Consider the following 15,234-nt stretch of genomic DNA (forward strand, 5'->3'; position numbering starts at 1 on the left):
GGCATTTTCTTTTTCTATTTTATTAATACAAGAACTGCAGGAGACGAAAAACCTTTTGATCGGTCTATGACGTATCGAGCAGCCGAATGTTATGAACTTATACCTTGATGGAACTTTATTTCCGGCGCTGCTTTCTTCAATTGGTTGTGAAGCTCGATGGCGCGTTTCTTAAAGGTCGCGGCAAGCTCGGGATTTTTTTGCGCGCCCTCGCCTCGCGAGTGCATCTGCGACAGATTCGCACAGGCATACGGATTGCCGAGCTCGCAGCTCTTCAACGAGAGTTTGTACGCCTCCTTGTGATTTTTATCGATGAAACCCTCTAGGCCGCCCAGGTAGATGCCCGCCAAATAGAAGCACGCCTTGTCTACGTTGAACATGTCGCAGGCCTTCTGCAGTTGCTTGACACCCGTGTGAACCTGAGTAGCTCTGTCTTTCTCCCCGACATCGTTCTTGGACACTCCCAATACACCAGCATGCAGACATCCGTACTGGTCGTTCAGATCGCAACCCTTTGACATGTATTTATATGCTGTTGGTAGGTCCTGCTTACAGCCTTTACCTGCATTATGTATATAATAAATATATTATATTATATGGAATTTTACATGGAAATAAAAGCCACTAGTATTTATAATAAATTTCTTTATAATTATAATACATTTTTTTATAATTAAAATTCTTGATAATTCGTCTTTATACTATAAAATAATTTAATTAATTAAAATGAAGATAATAAAATATTTCATATATATATTAATGTTTAAAAACTCGCTCCACGATGTTCATGACACCTACCATGAAGATTGCTACTTACAAGCGTCTGCTGGAACACTTGCTGCATCCGTTGCTGATTACTTACCCACTGCCTTAAAATCGCCGAATTTTGCGCAACTTCTGCCGTAATTGTAATTGTCGCAGGTCGCTTTGTAAATCGCAGCGGCCTGCTCCAGGTCAGGCTTTATACTCTCATAATAATCACCAAGTAGATGACACACTGTTCGCAAAGCAAAATACTGTTTTGATTTTGAGGTTAGACCCACTTCGGAACGCGTCTTTACTCACCCTCCGGCTTTTTCTCGCTGTGACAGCCGAACTGATATTCTATGTGAAGGTTCTTCAGAAACTCCTTTACCTCCTCTTCGTCTTTCAAGTTATACGCCATCGTCCGATAAGTAATTCTTCGATTCGTTTTACTTTCAATCTCGCCGGATGGATAAAAGCGATACTAACTCTCTCTCTTGTGAAATAAAAGAAACCATAAAACATCGCCTAGATCGATCTTCTTGTCTTATACCGATGATGGGTAATAAAAATTCTTTAATTATTTCAAAGTAACTTACTAAATTGTACATACATGGAGTCGCTTCTAGTCAAATTCTCTTTGTGAGGTGTGACCTGTTTTGCCGCCAAATTTTGTTACACAGATCGAGAACAGCGAAAGCAAGCGAAAGTATTCGCCTTGCACAAAGGCTCTCAATGTTCATCTGTTAATTGCTTAATAATTAATGGTACACGTGAATAATTCGTTTTTAAAATGGCACGTATGTATATTCTCGTTTTATGATTGTGCACAGTTGCTAATGTAAAAATTAAATGCACTAAAAGGTTTTATTTTAGCCTCTTGTATAAATATTTCATATCTCAAAAGATGTACTAGAATTTGGGGAGAAAGAGTAATTAAGATTAACACAACTTGTAAATTTCTGGTTTTGTAAGGTTAACTATACAGGTTAATTTCTTCGTTGTGTTAGTTTATCGTTACTTTCCAATTTCAGCAATGGAAATCAGAAATTGGACGTCAGACTACTACATCACGAACGAGTCGAGCTGTCAGCAAATTCTAGAGAGCCCAGACGCATTGAGAGAATTACCTTCACTGAACAATGTTCAGCTACGAGAGGTCGCGGACAAACGGCTGGCCAGGTTCCGTGGGATGGTTCAAGATATGTATAACCCGGAATATTATTTTAAACGATACGAGGTGAGGAACTCGAGGACCGGGGAAAGCGATGTCAGGTGTGGAATGTATGCAGACGCAGCCAGATGTTCGGTAAGCAATTGTCATTTACGCCTAGTTTTGTTTTCTTACACACATGCACACGTGTATCCTATTGTTTTATGAACATGACTCTGCCACATTTTATTATTGCATTGTCTTTGCTTGGAATATGACGAGCAATGGGCATAATACAGAGTCTAGATTAAAAATATGCAGTTCAGGTGTGGGATGCTTCAAGAGTAGCTTATCTCATGTATAAAACTGCAAACAGCTGTACACAGATTCAAAATTCATAAGACACCTCGCTTCCTGAGACTTATTAACTTTTTACCTTGCGCAGTTGCATGAGGAAATATCTCTCGACTCCGACAGGAATGAAAACGCGGAGAGACAAATTTACGTTGTCATTTCTGAACCTGGATTGAACGACTGGGCGAAGGGGACGAGCACGAATGCACAGGAAGCTAGTCCAGCGACACACAATAGCAATATACGTGAACAAAATGTGAATGATAATTCTGAGGAAATGGATTGCTCGGAGCCCGTTGCAAAGAAGGCAAAAATCGGGGCAGATGATGACGTGAGCATGAGTAATGCCGAGTCCGCTGCAAAGGTTCAAAATGTGTCGGAAGAGCACATATTAAATTTTCCCATTCCGATCGATGGCGGAAAAGCTTGCATAGTTAAGGTACATTATATGAAGCATAATATTAAGATGTTTATTTATTTTATCAATTTAGTAACTTACTTTTTTATTTTATTTTATCAATTTAACTGACTTTTTTGTTACTTAATCTTTTCAGGTTTATGATGGGACAGTTTTAAAGTTGAACCAAGTTATCGACGTAATAGGATTCGTATCGTTGGATCCGACGTTAGGTACAGTTCATGACTCGGAGGATGAGATGAATGACGCCGAAGTAAGTACTCATAATCCGCCGCCGTCCCTGGTACCGCGATTGCACGCGGTGAGGATAAACCAGCTTGGGAAGTCTGAGATTCCAAACGCTCCAGAGATCGTATCTAAGGCACAACTCATCAGGGGCGATTTGCACATAATACTGAGCCAGTTGCTGTTCGGGGATCATTTAGCTGCAGATTACTTAATATGCCATTTGCTATCGACAATGTATGTATATATGTAATGCGGTATTTCTTTCGAAATTTACACCGCGTCTCATGTCTTTCCGCGACATTTCCAGCTTCGTCAGGAGAGATTGCCTTTGTCTGGGTACGTTTCCGCTGAACATCACAAATTTCCCAGCCAGTAAACGCGACACGTTTCCGAGAGAATTCTACAACTTCTTGACACTGATCGTAAAGAAGAGCCATTTTCTGGAGGTGACTTTGGAGAACTTAAATGAATTAGCTTTAATTCCAAAGTAAGTTTGCGTACCAGATTGAACGTTAGAATTTTAATAAGATTGACAACCTTATTCAAAGATTTTATCTAAAATTTATTTTTTAATTTTTAAATTTATTTTTAATTAATTTAGTTTTAAAAATTTATTTTTTCTTGTTTAGGAAAGACTATGAGTGTGATAGACTGACCAGCGGTGCTCTTCAGTTGAGCGATAACACGCATCTTGTGATGGACGAAACAGGCTTAACCACCGGTGAGCTCACCGTGACTGGCAAGGGGAACTACAGTGCTCTGTCTGACCTTCTCATGTTCCAAAAACTGACGTACGACTTTAAGTACTACACGATGGAGTACGAAACGGATATTCCAGTTCTGATATTCTCCGATGTGAAATCGTTTATCCCCGTAAGTATTATATTTATTTTCCACGTTGTAAAACATGTTACGCGTGTGAATGTTCCGTCTGCGAATATTAATTCGCGAAATCTTTGTTCGTAGTGCCCCATGCAAATTGCTTTAAATGTCGACGCGGAATCGGAGAATCTGTACGGTCAAGTAGTGGAAGCTGCGCGTCAGTATTTAAAGGATGAGAATCGATTGGCGAACATTCGTCAATACTTGGAGGCACTGAGGCACACGGAATTCGTTATTAATGAAGATATTACAAAAGTATGTTGTCAGCTGATTTTTAATGTTGAAAATTTGTATTCGTTTCTTAATAATTTGTATTATTTTACGACTTTTTTGTATTGTTAGCACTTTTACCGTTCTTTTTTAATCTATTAGTTTGCATTATCATTTTACATTTATCTAATTTTATACACCTGCAGGTTATTCAAGAGGACTTCGTGAAGTTGCGAAGTGCGAATATAAGTGTAAATAATATGCATGCATTCATGGTTCTCGCTAGATTGATGTCTTTATCGTACGGAAAAACGGCGCTAGATACGGAATGCTGGAAGAAAAGTGTACAGTTGGAAATGGAGAGGCTGAGCAGGTTGCCGCAGCGCGGATGATGATTCGCGAATTTCAGGAAACAGCAGGAGGCAGATGTAACGCCGAATGTACATCAAATTGTACGGTAAATGAAAATATTTATTTTACTATATATGTATATGCTTTTGTAATTATTTTATTACCGATTAAAAAATTATGTACCACTTTACATTCGTATTGTTGAATACTCTATGAAGCGGAAGAGTAGAATTCTTTTTTTCTCTCTCTCTTTCTCGTTTTTTTATTTACACAGACAAATATAAGACAGTCATATTTCAATAGATAAAACGTCGCTAATAAGTACCATGCGATTGGAAATGGTGTTTGTACATCGGCTACGATCCATTTCGCGAGTTCTGAAGACCAGACGTGTGTCGGTGTTCATTCTGTTCGAAATGGAACTAGCATGCCAAAGCGAGCGTTATTCCCGTTTTTGAAGATATTTCCTATCAGAAATATTTCCAAAAATTTCTGGTTCTTTAAGTGAATACATTGAGAATGTTAGTAGGTGCATATATGTTCGGTATGTACGCCTCTAAGCACGTAATGAACGTTGGAAGCTCAAAGCAGTTTTAATAGTTTACACAGCATTCAAAATTGGAATGCGAGATATAATTCTATCAATTTTGGAAGATTTCTTTTTACTTGGACGCAATCTTGTAATTGAACTACTTAAGTACACGCTTTGCGAAAGGCGACACAGATATTTTCTCACATTTACTCACATTCTCGATTCGCGCAATGTTTGCCAACCGAAATGTGAGATGAGCGTGTCGAGGCTTACGGTAGCTTGCATTGCCGAACTTGTTCAGCGATTCTTTCTTTAATTATTTTTAATCTTCCTCTTTTTCTTCTAATATCTCAATATACTTTTACTCGAGTGTCCGAGTGTAGAAAGTCTAATAAAAAAATACATTGTAGCTAAAAAGGGTGAATGCCATTTTATGCGCGTGTGCATCCCGTTTCATCGAGATACGCATTGTCGAGGACTCTCTGCACGGCGTGCACGTCCTTAGCCCTACTGAGCCTCTCCTCGCGTTCCCTTTGAACGCGCTCTAATCCCTTCCTAGCGGCTTGAGCGTACCGCTTCGAGAGCGCAACTTCTCCTTTTGCACCTGGGATATGACCTGTGTAACCGACGATCGGCGGTTGTTCTGGTGAGACATGATAATCTGTAATAATAATAGTAACATTGATGATAAAAATTACAATAATTTTCTTGACACGTATGCTTCGGTTTCTCAGTACTGAATTTTTTAATTAGTTACTAGAGAATTTATATTCGATATTAAATTTGATGAAATTTTGTACAACTATAGTAATTCTTATACTATAGTTACTATAGTATAGGTTTTTTTGAAAACTTTACTTTCTTATTATTAAGATATTATAAATGGATATTAAATAAAGATGCATTTAAATTATCATTATAAAATTATGAAAAAGTCCATGTGCAATTTTCTAGAATATTATAACACTTATTGCACTTTAATCTGAGAGAAACTAACAACTAAGAAATGTATCAATGCCAGTTCAATGAAATCATTGTATTTTAAATTTTTATAAATTTATAATTTTATAAATATAACATCTGTTTTAATATAAATTATTAATAAATCTAAAAGTGCGGTTTATGAGATGACGAAGATTAACACGAGTTGGCGAGCAACTGAAGCGTAATAAGTAGTGACCGTACCGAAGGTTCTTCTGTCTTTATCATGACCGTGATCGATTTCGATATCCACATTGTCCGCCCGTGCTCGTGATAGAAGATTTCTCGGGTCCGTTCGCTCGGCGTGAGCCCTCATTGCATCCCGCCGTGCCCTTAGCTTCATCTGCGCCTCGTGCCACTCTTTAGCACCGGCCTCCACGGCTCTCATGAAAGACAGACCGTACCTGCTGTTGAAGCCAGGAATATATCCTGTGGTGAACCAGCACAGAAAGAACGCGTTGTACATTGAATCTTTTATATAGAATGTAAGATACACCGGATTTATTTTATTTACATATATTTACATATAAGCTGTAAGCAAACCGCGCGGTTGGGTAATATACAAGTTGTAAATCAGTCATTCAGGCATTTCTTCAAATAGCTTCGTTCGCCACATAGCTACATAATACAGGATTTTCATTTTTTATTTTTGCTAATTGGTAATTAGAATCCGCGGATAAATAACAAACTTCGTGCGCTATTCTCTCACGCACATAAATGTGAGAATATTGAAAATTATATTTTACTAGCTTCAGGGTTGAGTATGTAGTTACCGCCGTGATGCAATACGCGAACTGTTAATTACAAGCGATTCAGGTTCGATTAGCGCTAATCGCGTGCATTGAAGGTTGCGCTAAAGCAATCTCGTTCCGCGGCATTTCGAAGCGACAAAACGAGATTTTGCGATCGTATTATAATAATTATTTTACGTTTCCGCAATATTAAATTTCTTTATTAATTACGCATCAATCTTTTCACAGCATAAACTAGTAAAGTCTTACTATTGTGAGAAACAGATTTTTTTATTTTATAATTAAATAGTGAAGGATATATTTTACAACTCTTGTTTCTTTTTCAAACAAACGCAAAGAGATATGTATTACCGGTATATCCTAGAATGTATGGAGGCGCCTGGTACAGTCTTGGCTCGTTGCTCCAGTCTCTCCTAATCTCCTTGTCCCGAGGACTTGGTAATTGAACTTCTCTACCGGAAGTTGGCTTGTATGGTCCAGTCTTGAGAATTTTCTTCTCTAATAATTCCTGTCGCAAGACATAATGTAAACTCAAATCTCCCATTCGATTATTATACGAAGCGTTTGCAATTATTTCATTATCGTCCTACTCAAATGTTTTGAAAGTATATGTCACTGTTATGATTTGCAATTTACTGTTACAGTTTTTGTTAGAAACTATTCATGATCTTTACGGCATGATTTTTACCTTCATTATTTCTTCTGTGTTTGCTCCAAATCTCTTCCCAACGCGAAATTTGAGCGTGGGACAGTGACCCGTGTACCTAAAAGCATGTATAATCTATAACGAGGATATTATAGACTAGATTTTTCAATATAAAAACATTAAATGATAATATGAATTGCCCAGAATTATTACAGAATTATTACAGAATTGTACTAATGATAATATGAATTTACACATTGATGCAATGTGCCTTTCAATGCAAACTAAAAACTTTTGATTGTTTTTAAAAATGAAACCACTTTTATAATATATTATACTTATTATAGCGCATTTTGTTTTGTTTGTCAGATAATTGATCTCAATTTTTACGTTTGTCATATAGAATTATTTTTATAGTGAAAGATCACTCGATCAATTTGTGGTCTACTTTTCCATGTCCGAAATATACTGAAGAGATACGTTACACAGCAATGGCGTGCAAAATTATGACCCATTATGCGAACGTGTTATAGATGTTTTCCTGTCTAGTGAAGCATGTCTAATTCTTAAACTCTGTATGTGCGACATATGTATATATGACTTCCTTGAAAAGTCTATATTCGTAGTTACTGCAGCATGCATAGAGTATAGAGAAAATATTACATATTCAAGAGAAACTGCTATTGAATATTACATGTGAAATATGATTCTGTATACTTTTAATTTTTAAAAGAAATTAAAGAAAGTTCGTCCTAATAAAAAATTTTTTTAAATACTATAGAATTACAGAAGAAATTATATTCACATGTAATAATAATTTTTACATATAATAATAATTCTTGAATTATTAAATAATTAAACAATAATTATAGAATAATCTGTAAATTATACTTTACTCGCGATTCTTCAGAGAATATTCATGCAGGCAGCTTATGATTCGGTAATAACGCAAGTGGAATGACATTTTCAGTGTTCCAGTTGACTTACACACCTTGTTTTAAACGTCTGAGAGAATAGTATATCACGGCCGAACCCTAAATAAAGTAATCGCACAACCGTAAAAGCGGACTACCGGTGACCCAGTAAATTGAGCCTTCACTTTGTGGCGGTCACGGTGGAATAGCTAGCGGCGCACATCGCCGAAGTGGTTCTACTCGTGTCTCGTGGTATCATTATCGCACTCTCTCCTCTCTCTCTCTCTTTTATAATTTAAGGAATATTAGTGGAGCCACGATATCCTCACTAAGATCAAGATAAAAACTCAAGATCTTTCCACGATTTTAAAATGAAGATCGAAAAGCACTTAGACACTTTTTATTGAACGCTCTCTCTAAAAAGCAAGAAAGAAGAACGAAGTTCTCTTTAGCAAAAGAGGAAAAGGAGGTCTACGATAAACTAACTACTGATCCGTTAACAATTATTTTTTACTATTCGTCTTCTCACCGCGACGAGGGAACGAGGACGAATAGCCATCGACAGCTGAGAGTTCCAATTTTCTTCAGGCACTTTTTTCCCGCACAGTCGTCCGTTTCGATCCGCGGCTTTTCTTACTCGGATCGATATGCCGGGGCCAGGGAAATCACAATAGTCCGGATATGATCCGCCCGCCATATACGGAGGGTAGTTTTGTGCGTGATAGCCTCGCGTGGGGTGTAAATTGGCACGGTACCAACCGCGGTACCAGTGTCTTCGTCCCTGCGCGGCTTCGAGGTCAATACTTTGGGAATGCACATTTCCGGAGGTCGTCCGCTGAGATCTAGTTCGCGATTCTGATGTAATCTCGAAACCGAGACACGCCGACTGCTTCGATTTTCTCGCCTGGTGTCCGCGCGATCAGTAAATACCGTGGATGCATAATGCATTGGGTGTACCATGCATTATGGATTAATGTGGGTCTGCTTTCATTGCGGTCGATCTTCATTCACGTGTGTCTTTTCGTACTTGTGAAATGCTAGTGTATCTCCCAAAATGTTGAGTTTATAGATAATAATTTACATAAGTATGAACTTTATGGACATTTCATGTAGGCTATCGATACCTACGATGACAGGAGTTTTAAGTCTTTTAAATAAACTAGAATTAATCAATAAGTTTGACGAGAGAAAAAGAGAGAGAGAGAGAGAGAGAGAGATTGTGAATTACAAGTTCGATTTATTTTCTATGTCTAAACTATTGTGTTGTATACTGTTAGACTGTATTGTGCTGTTCTTGAAATTTCTTTTTAATGATCCTTGAATTATAGCCGATATCAACAAACTTCTGGAAATCCATCAGTTTTTAGATCAAGTTTAGTTTCTATTATTTCTATTCATAATTGAAATTCGGATCAAATCAGATTGCTTCGAGCTGCTGTTCGCGTAAATAAAAATCAAATCCAATCTCGCAGTAAATAAATTAAATTCTTCGATCGGATGCGGTTTCATTCCAGATTAAATTTCGCTCTTTATTCATTGTATATCCTGGATCACTTTCTGAATCGTCATTTATTTAAAAGTTTAAGTCTATATATATTTATTTCTATATGTCTCTGTATGTACATGGAAAAAAAGTTGATCATTTTGCATGTCACAGTAGTAGAACCTGAATTTCTCAGAATTATGTTGGTCTCAATGCGCACACTTAGCATGTAACAGTGTATGTCTATATTTATAGTGTGCAGTCATTAAATATTCTATCCGTACATCTCACATCCGTATCTTAGTGACTATGTGTAGAAAGTTACAACTCTATTATTACGCGCACACGAGCATAGGAAGCAACAGTAAAAGTCTAAACAGTTAACGTCTAAACTTTCCTTGAGCAGCTGCATAATAATTTTATCGGTGGGCTCAATTTAACAGTGGCAAGAATCTAATTAAATTTACAGCTCCGTTACCGTAGGCACTAAATGTCTCGTTAGCTTCACCTGTTGTTGCATAATACATGCAAATGTGCGTGCAACAATGGAGCACGTAATCCGCAACTGTTGATATGTCGTATGCAACAACGTTTCGCTGATAACATTTAAAGATCTGACATCAACGAATATCAATTTCTCTCTTTTATTCTTCCCTGTTTTCTTGCTTTTCTTGCTGAACGCGTAAAATAAATTCAGAAAATATTTTAAGACATTGAAATGAAATTTAATAGCAACTTAAACGTTGACGGTTCTGCTGTCATAAATAAACAGTTTTGTAAACTATATAATTAACTGAAATCAATCAAGGAAGAGCGTTTCATCGATAAGACGCGCGTCAAGTCAATCGCACGGGATTGAAAACGTTCACGAGCACACGCACTTACCCCGGTAAATGGGCGCCATAATTCTGCCTGAAGAATTGCTTCCTCTGCTCCTCACAAAGTGAATCGAACACCATTTTCCTCGTTACCGATCGTTATCACGCGTAGTCGTAAACGAGTCACAATGCAACGACATTCGTCAAGATCTCCAAGTCTCTTTTCATGTCATCTTCCTCCTTTTCTCTTGCTTCTTTTTGCTTGAATGTGCGTCTATTTCTATCGGAGCATGATGCCGCAGTCTTTATTTTCCGGAATATTTTCCGATGTCTTATTCATTATATTAACAGCAAAAATCCATTTTTTATTCAATCAGCATCAATCTGGATTAACTAAAACCGATCAAGCTGAGTCCTCGATCAACATCGATCCCAACTAGATCGGTGGATCCAAGCAGATCCTACACTTTTATTGCAGCCAGAATTACAAAGGCGTTTTGTGAAATTATTACGATCGCGCCGATGCAGCTCTTCAGCGAATCACTCCCGAGACCGTTCCGTCCGCGACCGCGCTAATGATGATCGCTGACTGGGAATGATCAGTCGCCGCTAGATCCACTCAGCCGAGATGATCGATTGGCGATCCGGCGTCGATCTCGACGGCGACTCGTTGCACGCGACCGGGCTGCATACACAAGTGAAACGGAACTGTATATAGCCGGCCCGAAGATACACAATGCGAGCTGCGTTCCACTAAAGCTGCGCCCCTCCAGTTTCGTCAAGCGCCTCCCTTTACAAAGGGGTTCGACAGCGGGGTCCGGAACGTGTTAGCGCATCCGTAGTGCCGCTCAATCGCGCGGGACGCTTCGACACCCGCGGACTCGGATTCACCCTTGAGCGTTGCCGGTCATTCACCCTTCGTCGCTTCCTGCATCAGGACCCTAATGGCGCAGGATAAGGGTGCACTGTGCTTATGTCACACTCACTGTTTTTCGTGCACTCACTTGGTTTAATGATTGCATCGAAAGATACTTTTTAAATACATGAAACATGATAAACATTAATTGTTATTGGCAACAATTAAATTCTTTTCCACATGATATGGGTTTCACTTATTTTACTAGAAAAATAAGGACAGCGGAAGAAAATCTGTCATTAAATATCCTTGTATGGAATTTTTATACGCGCTTTTTTATTTTTAATTTTATGTAACATCGATAGTCCAGACTATCATGATCATCGCTTAGCTTGATAAAGATGCATGCGCTCTTCCTTTCGCGTTGTATTCGTAACTACGGATACTTAAGCTGCAGGCAACCGGCAGGTCTCCGAAGTAACTCTACCCTTGGCGAATAATCGATAGGGCGGTTAAATGCATCGTTGTTCCTTCACGAAAGCCATTTCGATGAGTACAAGTACGATTGAGCCGATCTCTTTTTATGATTACACAAATATGAAATAAGATACAAAATGTGAAACAGTATAAATGTCTAAAATTATAATTGTTTCTTTATATTGTTTGATAATATTAAAGTGATAATAATTTTACAGCATTGAGATAGCTGCAATAAATTTTTCAAAGTATTTGACTATATAATATAGTTTAAATTCGTACAAAAACGTTAAACACCATGTTTCGGTAATAATGATTCAAGCCTTTATTATAAATTAAGATTTAAATGAATGTTTTAAATAAATATCAATTATTAAATATCACAAAATTTTTTCACCTCAATTGTTTATCAACGATCGGTGATGCAAGTTATCTATATGTCGATAAAACTTTTACCAGCATACGATACTTGTCTGAATACTACACCTCTCTATGATTTAAGGTATCATACATTGATAATAACTTTCATATTTTTTACCTAACGAGCAGTTTATTTTTACCTTTTATCAAGGAGTACCTTGTGTGACACTCCAGTTTTAATTTTTTATGATTTTTATATATTATGTATTAAACGAATTCGCAAACATGTGTTATTTAGTATCCCATTTGTTATAATACGCTTTCATTTTACTTCTATGTCGAGTAAATGCAATATATGTATATTTTATATCAAAAAATATATACATGTTATTACGCAGTTATATTCATGAGAGACATTTGCACAACGTTACGATCATTGTTTGCGCATGTTTCCATAATACACGTCGCAAACTCTATAGCTGAAGTACGTGCTTATAGAAGTGTACGTAATATATTGATTTTCGATTTCTGTTATACGTATCTGTCATAGGGCGATATTTTAACAAAGTTTAGATAGGTTTAAGCTGCCGCAAAGTCATTTGCGATATATAATGATGTACGCATACAAATGCGTCTCATTTTCATATTCTATATGAATTTAATCGCTTTTTAATATGATTTTGAACCGATATAAAAAAGCGAGACCAAACTCTTTGTGACACTTTCATAATTTTTTTGTCGTTATTCATAACTAGCTCATTTCTGCACAATATTCAGGCAAACCGCTCGTAAACTATTTCTTTTTATTATTTGAAGTTCATGTAGTGTTTTGTTTTATAAAAACTATCCTTATTTATTAAAAGTGAATTATTTCATTAAAAGTAATTTTTTTCCGTTACTTATTTATTACGGTAATTTAATTGAAATCATATTATATGCAATATTTAAGAGATAATAATTTTATAAAATAATGATGCTTCGTTGCATAATATTAAATTCCTATTAGATCATGAAAATAGTATTATTTTCATAATAAAATGTGTAATAAAATATGCAAAAAGTTCACAATTTATTCTTTTTTTATATATTATCTATTTAAAATATGCTATAAATAAAACTCGCTTATACGAATAATGCGTTGCAAAAATATAAGATGTAACATATTTCGTGAAAAACTGGAAATTACCGTAATAAAAAAGTTATCTTTACAGCTAATAAATCATATTTGAACGACAGTACTGCAGTACTAGCACTAACCGCAAATTCATTTTGCTTTATCTTCCGCTGTTCCCAAGATTGACGCTTGAGCATATATAAGTGACTTTTATTTTTTACTTCATTGATTTATTCCTTAGAATTCTTCAGCATTCTTTTTGAAATTTAAGTGACAATATTTAACTTGCACTTTATTCTCATGTTAAAGCTAAAAGTTAAATATCAATATATATTTTTCATCGTTTAATGTTTTAATGTCGTTCCTTAGTTTTAACTGCTCAAGAATGTTATTATATCATGCACTTCATTATATTTTATTTTATTCTTTTTTTTAAAGTTTTACTCTGCAACATTTTAGCGTGTAGCAGTAATTAACGTAAAATTGCACAATAAATTGCACTCAGAGTTGTTTTTCTGAGTAAAAATTTAAAGCTTAATTACAGTCATAATCAACGCTAGTAATTAAAGCAGGCGTCATTATCTATAGGTATGTTGCGGGTATATTACGCTAGTGGTATAATTAAGGGATATCAAAATAAGCTCTACATTTTACGATTTTTCTATTCTGTCTTTTTTATTCTTTTTCTATCCTTTATCTTTATTTTCTAAAAGAAGAAAAAATAATAACTTCTAATTTCTCATGTCATTTACATGAATTTTATTTTTAAAGTTTGTTTACTTCCAGATATGCTTAAATGCGAATTTCTGCGTTGAAGTATTCGTGTACTGAGGCGACACACTAAATAAGACACAAATCTGAAGGGATTTTTCAAAAAGGAATCTACAGTCGAGTCATTAACAGCTGATTGGCGCGAAAATCGTAACATTGACAATTGCGTGACTCCCTCACGCACACCGGTCCCTGTGGGATCCCCGGGCGTTTAATGAATCTACCTGCGCCGCGCGCTCCAGCGCGCCTACGCGAAGCGATAGTGTGCGATAGTGAGCGCCGCCAAAAATTCAATCCGGCGCGTCACGCCGCTGTGTGTATCAACATTGAAAAATCAATGGTAACCTGTGACGTAGGCGTCCCGCCTCAACGGCAGCCAATCGGCGTCCCCGCTCATCCCCACTACTCGCTCGCGAGCCCGTTGCTCGTCCACGCACGGGCCAGCGTGCTCATTCTGTAGCGGGCTGCCGCGTCGGACGGACGTGAGTTCTGGACGGATTGTCGAAAAGGCGACACGCTGCAGCTTAAAAACAATCCACAAAAATAGGAAAAAGGGACAAACTTGCACACACACACATATATATAGAACAGATATCACCGGCGAAGCGAGCCCATCGCGCACTCGTGGACGCGCGACGCGCATGCAGTTTTCCAATCCTCGGCATTAGCCAAAACGGTCAGCCAATCCGGACGATCGACGTCGACGGTCTATCATCGTGGTGGCAGCGGATCGAGGGGATCGCGAATCCGCATCGATCCCCGAATTCGGCGGACTCGCGAGACTAGGATCGGCGGCGAGACTCCTGGCGAGGGGAACGCGCGACTGTCGGTACCGTGGTAGCCGAGGGGCGGTGAGGATCGTCTCTCTCTCTCTAGCGCGGCGAGGTGTGCGTTTGAACTTTCTCGAACCTACGGGAGCAACGAGGAGGGCGAACGAAGGAGGGACGGAGGGACGAAGAGAGAAGGACGACTCCCTGACGGCCGACGGCGAGACGGTGAGTGCGAGGAGCCGAGCAGCCAAGGATACAGCGGGGTGTACGTACATACGCCGGCACACACGCACACACGCAGCGAGATGGCGTTTATGATGCCTGTGGTGAAAAACGAATGGGACATTTACAAGACTAATCGCAGCCGGCGCTCGTCCGAGTGCTCGAATCCGCAGGCCTGTCGCAGCAGGAAGGTAAGTGCCG

At 37.9% G+C, this 15,234-nt stretch overlaps 4 protein-coding genes across 11 annotated transcripts in view; 2 read left to right on the forward strand and 2 right to left on the reverse strand.

Moving 5' to 3' along the window:
* LOC109610854 (cytochrome c oxidase assembly factor 7 homolog) lies at positions 1–1,197 on the reverse strand. The gene is made up of 3 exons (XM_020031134.2): positions 1,063–1,197; positions 860–994; positions 1–559 (listed from the first exon to the last, which is right to left on the reverse strand). Exons 1-3 carry the CDS (start codon positions 1,160–1,162, stop codon positions 90–92), a joined length of 705 nt encoding a protein of 234 aa, XP_019886693.1. The 5' UTR covers positions 1,163–1,197; the 3' UTR covers positions 1–89.
* On the forward strand, positions 1,174–5,279 carry LOC105277620 (mini-chromosome maintenance complex-binding protein). Of its 3 annotated transcripts, none has more exons than XM_026971324.1 (8): positions 1,174–1,303; positions 1,776–2,050; positions 2,340–2,687; positions 2,803–3,128; positions 3,202–3,381; positions 3,524–3,767; positions 3,861–4,031; positions 4,193–5,279. In XM_026971324.1, the coding sequence occupies exons 1-8, from the start codon at positions 1,210–1,212 to the stop codon at positions 4,376–4,378; spliced, it is 1,824 nt and encodes a 607-aa protein (XP_026827125.1). In that variant the 5' UTR covers positions 1,174–1,209; the 3' UTR covers positions 4,379–5,279. The 3 variants fall into 3 exon arrangements, with proteins under 3 accessions (XP_026827125.1, XP_026827126.1, XP_019886689.2); XM_026971325.1 differs by lacking the exon at positions 1,174–1,303 and adding an exon at positions 1,329–1,537 and having other exon boundaries at positions 4,193–4,378; XM_020031130.2 differs by lacking the exon at positions 1,174–1,303 and adding an exon at positions 1,330–1,541 and having other exon boundaries at positions 4,193–4,378.
* LOC105277621 (protein FAM166B) lies at positions 4,480–14,524 on the reverse strand. Of its 3 annotated transcripts, XM_011336104.3 has the most exons (6): positions 14,387–14,488; positions 10,531–11,494; positions 7,291–7,366; positions 6,954–7,110; positions 6,055–6,279; positions 4,480–5,530 (listed from the first exon to the last, which is right to left on the reverse strand). In XM_011336104.3, exons 2-6 carry the CDS (start codon positions 10,602–10,604, stop codon positions 5,301–5,303), a joined length of 762 nt encoding a protein of 253 aa, XP_011334406.1. In that variant the 5' UTR covers positions 10,605–11,494; positions 14,387–14,488; the 3' UTR covers positions 4,480–5,300. The 3 variants fall into 3 exon arrangements, with proteins under 3 accessions (XP_011334406.1, XP_019886690.1, XP_019886691.1); XM_020031131.2 differs by lacking the exon at positions 10,531–11,494 and having other exon boundaries at positions 14,387–14,524; XM_020031132.2 differs by lacking the exons at positions 10,531–11,494; positions 14,387–14,488 and adding an exon at positions 8,240–8,419.
* Positions 14,442–15,234, forward strand: part of LOC105277622 — a 15,928-nt gene continuing 15,135 nt past the window's right edge. For 3 of the 4 annotated variants that reach the window (XM_026971327.1, XM_026971328.1, XM_011336105.3), the window contains exon 1: positions 15,093–15,224. In XM_026971327.1, coding sequence (XP_026827128.1) covers positions 15,117–15,224 — 108 coding nt within the window. In that variant the 5' untranslated portion in view covers positions 15,093–15,116. Of the gene's footprint in view, positions 15,225–15,234 lie in introns of all 4 variants that reach the window. The other variant, XM_026971330.1, reaches the window with a different exon arrangement.

The sequence above is a fragment of the Ooceraea biroi genome, chromosome 7 (genome assembly GCF_003672135.1).
Source record: "Ooceraea biroi isolate clonal line C1 chromosome 7, Obir_v5.4, whole genome shotgun sequence".
NCBI lineage: Eukaryota > Metazoa > Arthropoda > Insecta > Hymenoptera > Formicidae > Ooceraea > Ooceraea biroi.

Bases quoted from the DNA above. Each gene is read 5' to 3' on its own strand.
- LOC109610854 (XM_020031134.2), bottom strand. From the start codon at position 1,162: ATGGCGTATAACTTGAAAGACGAAGAGGAGGTAAAGGAGTTTCTGAAG. The intron at 995-1,062 runs GTGAGTAAAGAC...CTTTGCGAACAG, and splicing joins CAGCGAGAAAAAGCCGGAGG to TGTGTCATCTACTTGGTGAT. The intron at 560-859 runs GTAAGTAATCAG...TACATAATGCAG, and splicing joins CGGCGATTTTAAGGCAGTGG to GTAAAGGCTGTAAGCAGGAC.
- LOC105277620 (XM_026971324.1), top strand. From the start codon at position 1,210: ATGGATAAAAGCGATACTAACTCTCTCTCTTGTGAAATAAAAGAAACC. The intron at 1,304-1,775 runs GTAATAAAAATT...TTCCAATTTCAG, and splicing joins TTGTCTTATACCGATGATGG to CAATGGAAATCAGAAATTGG. The intron at 4,032-4,192 runs GTATGTTGTCAG...ATACACCTGCAG, and splicing joins TTAATGAAGATATTACAAAA to GTTATTCAAGAGGACTTCGT.
- LOC105277621 (XM_011336104.3), bottom strand. From the start codon at position 10,604: ATGGTGTTCGATTCACTTTGTGAGGAGCAGAGGAAGCAATTCTTCAGG. The intron at 7,367-10,530 runs GTAAGTGCGTGT...ACATGCTTTTAG, and splicing joins TATGGCGCCCATTTACCGGG to GTACACGGGTCACTGTCCCA. The intron at 7,111-7,290 runs GTAAAAATCATG...GTCTTGCGACAG, and splicing joins ACACAGAAGAAATAATGAAG to GAATTATTAGAGAAGAAAAT.